This window comes from Sinocyclocheilus grahami, unplaced genomic scaffold (genome assembly GCF_001515645.1).
Source record: "Sinocyclocheilus grahami isolate Dianchi unplaced genomic scaffold, SAMN03320097.WGS_v1.1 scaffold576.1, whole genome shotgun sequence".
NCBI classification, from domain to species: Eukaryota; Metazoa; Chordata; class Actinopteri; order Cypriniformes; family Cyprinidae; genus Sinocyclocheilus; species Sinocyclocheilus grahami.
The window spans coordinates 704,556-713,771 of record NW_015505755.1 but is presented as its reverse complement, the minus strand read 5'-3'; the positions used below and the strand labels follow the sequence as shown (position 1 = coordinate 713,771).

The window sequence follows — 9,216 nt, the reverse complement described above, 5'->3', positions numbered from 1 at the left end:
GTCATTTAGCAGACGCTTTTATCCAAAGCAACTTACAAATAAGATTAATTAAAGTAATTAAGTAATTAAAACTAAAAGCTAAAACTCTAAAAATACTATACAGTGGTGTGAAAAAGTGTTGGCCCCCTTCCTGATTTCTTATTGTTTTGCATGTTTGTCACACTTAAAAGATTCAGATCATTTGAGAGAGAGATTAATTAAAATGAGAAGTGAAAAGCAGATTGAGTGTTGATGTTTTGAAAGAGACACTCCCAACACCTGAGAATACTAACTTGGCGTGCGTGCGTGTGTGTGTGCTTGATTTGACTGTACTTGTGAGGACCAAATGTCCTCACTTATATTATTATAATAATTATTATACTTTGACAGCCCACTATTTAGGACATTTTACTGGTCTTACTAGTTAAAAAGGCTTATAAATCAGCCAAAATATGTTTTTATTTAAATCTAGCGTTCTGCACATGTTTCTGTGATGGGTAAGTTAAGGGGTAGAGATTGGGTTAGGTCAGGGGTCTGCAACCTTCAGCATCAAAAGAGCCATTTTAGCCTCTTTCCCACGGAAAAAATTCACGTGGAGCCACAAAACCTATTTACTTTGACTTTACTTTTAGTCATTTAGCAGACGCTTTTATCCAAAGCAACTTACAAATAAGAAAAAGTAATTAAAACTAAAAGCTAAAACTCTAAAAATACTAATATATATATATATTATTTCATTTCCATTTTGTATGTTGAAGTACTGAAATAACTCAAAATAAATAAAAGTAAAACTTAATTAAAAGCCTATATAGGCATTACTACAACTGTAACTAAAACTAAAATAGATAACTAATACAAATCAAAGTACATTAGTTCATCAGTAATCCTAAAAAAATAACACTGAGCCAAACGCACAGGCTAAAATAACAATAACTTACTGTCACATAGTAATAACTAGATTATAAAAAACTGAAACAGAAGTGGAAAGAGGAGAGATAAAAAGCGATACTTATCCTTTGCCGGTGTCCTGCCCAGTGGAGTCGCACGGTAGAGTCGATGGTCTTTACACTCTTCGGTCTTCACACGATTTGATCTATTTGATCCGTAAAATGAAGATACCGCAGCATATAGCTATAGTTTTATATTCAGTTATGTTACAGGGCAGGAATCGTACCAATCATTTCAGAAGTGAGGGGCACAGAAATGTCAAATGTAATAATAATAATAATATTTATTTATTTATGTATGTTTGTCTAATTGACAAAAAAAACTTTTCTTATCGCTCTTAATTGGCTAAGAAATAAAATACACTGCTGGAAAATAACCAGGCACGGTAGAGTCGATGGTCTTTACACTCTTCGGTCTTCACACGATTTGATCTATTTGATCCGTAAAATGAAGATACCGCAGCATATAGCTATAGTTTTATATTCAGTTATGTTACAGGGCAGGAATCGTACCAATCATTTCAGAAGTGAGGGGCACAGAAATGTCAAATGTAATAATAATAATAATATTTATTTATTTATGTATGTTTGTCTAATTGACAAAAAAAACTTTTCTTATCGCTCTTAATTGGCTAAGAAATAAAATACACTGCTGGAAAATAACCAGTAATTTGTATTCTATAATATTTTTGATATATATTTTCCTAATGACAATTTTATGATTATGATTGGTTTATATACTACAAACACTTTTTCAATTTTTATCACAGAATGTCAGTTAGCACTGTATCATTCATATGTATTACCTGGAGAAGACTTGAAAAACACACATAAACCGTATATTGTAGCAGTGAATGGGTGCCGTCAGAATGAGAGTCCAAACAGCTGATTCAAATGTAACGCACACGACTTCAGCCCATCGATCAACATCGTGTGAAATGAAAAGCTGCGTGTTTGTAGAAACAAATCCATCATTAAAATGTTTTAACTGTAAACTTTGTCAAAATACAATATCCCAAGTTCTGATGCCAAAAAATTTTAATAGGGTACAGGCCCAAAATAGCGCGCTCTTGAAAATTTCACCTTTAAGCAGTCTTAAAAAAATAATGAAAAAGGAATTAAAGAAATGACACACAATTAAAAAGGTTTTATAATCAATTCCCTGCAATTTAAAGGAATAGTTCACCCAGAAATTAATAATCTGTTATCAGTTACTCACTCTCAAATGTCAATCAAAACCCATTAGACTTTCATTCACATTGAAAACTTACAGTGGGTACGGAAAGTATTCAGACCCCCTTAAACTTTTCACTCTTTGTTATATTGCAGCCATTTGCTAAAATCATTTAAGTTAATTTTTTTCCTCATTAATGTACACACAGCACCCCATATTGACAGAAAAACACAGAATTGTTGACATTTTTGCAGATTTATTAAAAAAGAAAAACGGAAATATCACATGGTCCCAAGTATTCAGTCCCTTTGCTGTGACACTCATATATTTAACTCAGGGGCTGTCCATTTCTTCTGATCATCCTTGAGATCGTTGGTCGGACGGCCAGCTCTAGGAAGGGTTCTGGTCGTCCCAAACGTTATAGCAAAATATTCTCAAAGAAATACGCATTCCTTCAGACCCCTATTAAGCTGATTTATTTTACTTCTACCCGGACGCTAATATTAACAGCTCAATGTCTATGTGGTTCTGGAAAATTGCTTGCTTTGTCTCACAGTTCTTAGTGTGAATAAACCTTCAGGCTCTCTTTTCGCCCTTATCCATATATGGATTTTACAGTACACTCTAAAAAATGCTGGGTTGTTTCAACCCAACTTTGGGTCAAATATGGACTAACCCAACGGTTGGGCTAAATTTTTACATTAAAATTTTAACCCAAAAGTTGGGTTAGTCCATATTTGACCCAAAGTTGGGTTGAAACAACCCAGCATTTTTTAGAGTGTAGGCACCATTGCACAAAGAATAGTACAAAGTGTCCTTTTTCATATCCAGCACTTTGCCAGCTCTCCACCAGTGTAATTAAATCATACACCATAGTTTTCACACAAAGGCGAATTTTTCATACATCGCCTCCATAAATGACTCCTTGAGAACCCATTGCCAGCTAACACGCTCAGAAGTACAACACGTGAATTCATGTACAGATGTGTTGTAGTCTCTATCTTATACTGTAAAAGTAACTAAGCTTTCCTTAAACAAGCAGACAAACAACCATTTCCATAAGTTTATCCTATAGGTGCAGTAAAAAATGAGAATGAAACACGGTTGTTATAGTATCTAATGCTACGCTTTTTCCCAGAGGAGTTTCAACCCTGGTTAGCAGTGTGGAAAATTGCTCATGGTAAAGTATGATAGACCGTTACTGGCATCAGACGTGCCCAGACTTCTTACTCTGTGTTTAGCCTGTTTGCTAACAGTATGGGGGTAATAATAAAGCCACCGCAATGACAAGAGGCGATGATTAGCCACTGACGTGCTTTCCGTGTCTGTATTTGCTTTTATCCGTCACTCTCCTTAGCCTTCGCTTAGCAGGTGTCCGGTTTAGATAGGGAAGCGAAAGAAAAAAGAAAAAGCGTGAGGAATAGAACTATGGCTTATAAATGGCAGTGTGTTTTGAAGACTGCTAATAAACAGCAGGAGAAAGAAGAGGACATGAAATGAGTAATGCAGATGAATTTGATGCTGAAAAGTTGGTTTGCCCACAGAAAAAAGGGACTCATTATAGAAGGAGTGGACTGGAAAGAGAAAGGGAAAATATGAGTGAGATCAGAGAGGGAAGGAGAAGATAAAGATGCAAGGGAGGGCTTCAAAGTGAGGCTGGAGAGAGAATGATAGATTATGCTGTTTGATTCATGCTGTTTTGTTAAATGCGCATTGATTGCTCAGGCTGTAACAAGGTCCCTGCTGAAAATATACACATTAATGAATGACTCTGGACAGGCTAATGCTGCTAATGAGTGGGGGCTGGTTGGTTGGTGTGAGTCTGTGTTTAAGCTTTTTAACTCTTCTGTATATCTTACTGCATGGTGCAACCTGCATAACTTATACCGGCCAACACCAACAGATTGGTTCAGTTGTCAGTGAAACAATAATAATTGACATTAAGTGCTGAAATGCATGTTAAGGGATGGTTCACCCTAAAATCTGAATTCTGTCATCATTTACTCGCCCTCATGTCATTCCAAACCTGTATAACTTTCTTTTGTGGAACACAAACTTTTTGATGATCAATGACGTCCATTGTCAATGAACAATCAAAATATCTTCTTTTATGTTCCAGAGAACAAAGAAACTCGTACAGGTTTGGTACAACATGAGGGTGAGTAAATGATGACAGAATTTCAATTTTTGGTGAACTAAACCTTTCAAGGCACAATATGCAAGAGTTTCGTAATAAATTATCCAAAAGCCACTTGCACTGTTTTATATATTTCATGCAGTTGAGTACTTGCGTTAATCCCAAAAGTTCCCAAGTATTTGTAAATCCAGAGAAATTCCAATTTTAAATAATGGCTCGTCCCTGGTCGTTGTCGCCTGTCAATAAAGTAATATCCGCGCTATCAGTTTCCGCTTTTAGAAACTATTACGGCAACACGTGGACAAAAATGCTGTTGTACAGTTAAACTAAATCCATTACGGCTGTCGCGAATAAAATGCTCGGGTTTGGTCACGTGACGAGAATGATGCGAGACGCTATGATCCAAAAGCGCACCTTTTGTTAATAAAAGTTTAATTTATTTGTTTAATATAAGCGAGTTTGTCTTTATTGTTGCTGTTTTCATTAAAAATAAAGAAATAAAACAATGAACCACAAACTAAGCATTTGTTTTAAAAGAGGGAAATGTCCTTATTTATTTGGGTTACAACGCAAGTAAACCGTGTCCGTCTTATTCATTTTGTTAATAAAAGTTAGATGTTTAATATAGGCCTATGCAAATTTTTCATTGTACTATTTTATGGCTGATGTATTTTAATTAATAGGCTAATAATGAACCACAAACTACGATCGTTTTAAAGAAAGGGGAAATCCAAAGACCGTTTATTTATTTGTGTTACAAAGCGGGTAAAACATATTTTCCTGAATCATATTGTTAATAAAAGTTCAAAGTTTAATATAAGTGAATTTGTCATTGTACTGTTTTATTATATAGCCTTTTGTATTATTATTAATAATAATAATGAGCCACAAACTTAGCATTCGTTTGAAGTAAGGGGAAAATCCTAAAACATTTTATTTATTTGTTACAATGCAGGTATGTCTTATTCGTTCTGTTAATAAAACTTTTGTTTAATATAAGCTACTTTGTCATTGTAGTATTGCTTATGTTGCGTGTGGGATTTATTATTTTTTTTCATTGAGTAATACTGAATCAACCTTAAGCATTAATTTTGTTCCAAGAATATGAATATCTAACGTTAAATATCAAAATAAGCGCTGTAGAAGCGAGAATGAGAGATTGTTATTATTATTGTTTGCTGCTGAGGTAATAGACGCTCTCATTCTTTCTCGGTTGTATCTTGGCAATGGGTGTAGAAATGGTCGTTAATTCTTGATTTGGGTCCGGCACAGACATGTTACAGGTAATAATATGATCAAAAAGTCATGGCAACAAACGACTTCCTAAGTCAGTTTAAGTTGAAACGACTTTCACAATCAATTTGATTCAACTTAATCCATGTTTTACTGTTGCTTATTGTCACTGTAGGCTTAGGCAATTTTTTCTATCAATTTTAATGAATATACAAATTAATAAAATTAGTTTTATTTATTTTTTGTTACAAAATTTTCATTTATTGCTTATGTTGCGTGTGGGATTTATTATTTTTTTTCATTGAGTAATACTGAATCAACCTTAAGCATTAATTTTGTTCCAAGAATATGAATATCTAACGTTAAATATCAAAATAAGCGCTGTAGAAGCGAGAATGAGAGATTGTTATTATTATTGTTTGCTGCTGAGGTAATAGACGCTCTCATTCTTTCTCGGTTGTATCTTGGCAATGGGTGTAGAAATGGTCGTTAATTCTTGATTTGGGTCCGGCACAGACATGTTACAGGTAATAATATGATCAAAAAGTCATGGCAACAAACGACTTCCTAAGTCAGTTTAAGTTGAAACGACTTTCACAATCAATTTGATTCAACTTAATCCATGTTTTACTGTTGCTTATTGTCACTGTAGGCTTAGGCAATTTTTTCTATCAATTTTAATGAATATACAAATTAATAAAATTAGTTTTATTTATTTTTTGTTACAAAATTTTCATTTATTTATTTTTAACACCGCACCCCCAGCCCCCCCATTTTTTCTTGGGCTGCACGCCAGCACCCTCAGCACCCCTACTTCCCGCAGTCATGGGTACAGGTAATAAAAAAATTAATTCATTACATCCGTGAACATGATTCGGACATCTCTGGATGGTGAAAACCATAGATATGTATAGGTAGATCCCTCATTCGACCGCTCCAAGAACGTAGACACGTCTGCCAATCTTGCAATGGTCAACTTGACGTCATTCACCATAATAATCAATGAATATTCGAAGATGGTTCTAAAAACCGCCAGGATTTAAATTCCTGAAGAAACGGGATAACCTTTCAAAGGTGAGAATGCGAGAGGGGTGAAACCCATAGATATGTAAGTATTGTGTTATCTTCGAATATTCATTGGTTATTATGGTGAATGGTCAAGTTGACCCTTCCAATATGGCGGACGGCTTACGTATAGCGGCCCACAGAAACTGTCACTAATTAGGCATCTACGTATACATATCTACGGTGAAAACGACATCTCCCATCGTTCCGCTCTCCTTCATAGCATCATCAAGCTTCACCATTGTTATTGTTTTGAAAATGCGACCTCTAGAGACGAAAAGTTACATATTGTGCCTGTAATGCCAGGTGTAAACAATAAAAGGCATCCTAAATTTGACATTGACCTGGTACTCAGCAAACAAAGTCACATGTGACCAAACCTTAGCAGTTGGGTGCAGAAAAATTACTATTCATTTTTTAATTTAATTAATTAATAAAACATTTTAATTAAAGCTTGTATTCAGAAAAACTCAGAAATTGCTACATGGAAAGCACTTTGAGACACATTAAGAAGCTTTTAACACTGTTTATTCATCTTGCACTGTTAGCAAATGGTTTTGGAATTTGCAGCTAGGTTCAATGTGGCTATGGCAGTGTAGTGTCCACCCAATTGGCCCAATGAAGGTATCCAATGGTGTCTGAAGGTTTCCTGCATGTTCAGGCTTTTTGGTGCGCAAAGTAATTTAATTTAAATGAAATTCCAATCTGACTCCGTTTTATTATGACATTGAATTAGATTGAAATGCAAATGGGTTGTTTGTCCATTTCTAATTATTATTCTTCTGACATTTGATCATTCTATTTAACTCTTCACTTTATATTTTACTCGTTCATTAGGAATCTATGTCGCTCAGAGTGTCTCGCATCGGCCGTTTTACACACACCTCACGGTTACAAATTCTCCAGTCTGATCATTAGTCAGAGGTTATTAAAAATGCTATTTAATAGGCTGCCTCATGCTTGCCATTCTTTAAATAGTGGTTCTGTTTAGCCCCCTACAGTCATGTACAACTTAAAGCTCAAACAATAATCAGAGGTTATGCTAGTACTATGAAGTATGCCGAACCATGCTTGATAATCAATAGTATTTTATCTAGCCCCCTATAGTTAATCTAACTACATAACTTAAATAAAGATGAGACAGTAACCAGAGGTTATGGCTAGTACTGTGAAGTATGCCGAACCATGCTTGCTAGTACCCCAATAGTATTTTTGTCTACCCCCCATAGTTAATGCAACTGCACAACAACTTTTTTCTTTTAAATGATGGTGCTGTCTTGCTCAATTTTAAGATTTTTTTTTTAATAATAATTATTATTAATAATATTATTATTATTGCATAATAATAGTATTTTTGTTATATTATAGTATATATTTTAATTATTTTTAATTGTATAATATAATATTAATATTATTGTTGTTAATGTTTTTTTTAAATAAGTATTTAGCTGTTAATTTAATTATTAACTACAGGTTGTTTTTTCTTTGTACTGCCACACTTTTCATCTCTGTTTTCTTTGTTTTTCAGCTTGCTGTTCTTACAGAACTCACACATTCTCATGGCAATGAGAGGGCCGGTTTCTCGAACCCTGTCCATCCAGGAACAGGAAGTATTTATCACAGCGAGAATTTCCAGTTAAAGCTTTCTCCTCCGCCACTGGTGGAGGAGTAGATGATTCTGCCCACTGTTACAAATCATAATAAAGCACTACCATGTCTGTACAGAACTCATGTTTGAGATGTTGTTTCAACAAATAATGCTTTATTAGTCATCACACTAGTCCAGTCCTTGCAGTGTCAAATCGGATGATACAAATTAATTGTCACAACATTACTAGTTATTTCCACAAGTTTCAGAAATGCTGAATGGAGTAAAATCATTTATATTTTTAAACAGATTAAAGTAATATTCAAATGATGCACAGTCTTCATACTTCAGACTTGGCCCATGGCACTGTAAGCTTAACTACCTGAGGCAAACAAAAAGAAAGAATGTGTTTATGGATATGTTAGCCTGCATTAGAATAAAAAAAGTTTTATTTGCCTTTTATGATTGCACAGGCACAAGGAATTTGACTTAGTTTCCAGTACTTAATTTTAACAGCAAAGATAATTTTATTTAATTTAAATTTGTATACTTGTTTTTAACTTAATCTAAATATAATTTAACCTAATTTCATTCTTGCTGTTAAAGCACTAATAAAGTAAATAAAAAATATATTTATAAATAAGAACGCTGCATGTCTCAAAAATATTGCAGTATAAAGATGAGGCAAGTGTTTGTGAGAGATTCTTTGGCTTTAGTGGTCTGAGGGAAGAAGCTGCTCTTATGCCTCAATTCTCTGTAGCATCTGTAAAGCTCAAAGATGTTGTGGTTGAGTGTGTGAAGTCTGTAATATTTAATATTTGCTTCTGCAAAGCAAGGACTGTGGTTAAGGGGACCTCAGCAATCCTCTCAGCTATCCTAATGGTCAATTGTGACCTTTATTGTCAAATCTGGTCGCTGAACCAGACCAGATAGTATTCAGTATTCCAGTCAGCAGGTTAAACTTTCTCAGTTGTCCTCCAGTATCACTGATTCTAATATACACACTGTTACTTACACAGGAAACAGTGAGGTGTGTGTGCTAGAGAACAGACACAGAGAGTTCTTTAAGAGATAGAGAGCAGGCGTTGTTCCC

General features: G+C 34.6%; 1 protein-coding gene across 1 annotated transcript in view; it reads left to right on the top strand.

Annotated features, from left to right (window-relative positions):
* Positions 1 to 8,420, top strand: part of LOC107556691 (VPS8 subunit of CORVET complex) — a 130,760-nt gene extending 122,340 nt beyond the window's left edge. The window contains exon 42 of the mRNA XM_016239861.1: positions 8,064 to 8,420. Coding sequence (XP_016095347.1) covers positions 8,064 to 8,207 — 144 coding nt within the window. The 3' untranslated portion in view covers positions 8,208 to 8,420. The remainder of the gene's footprint in view (positions 1 to 8,063) is intronic.
* The last annotated feature ends 796 nt before the right edge of the window (positions 8,421 to 9,216 follow it).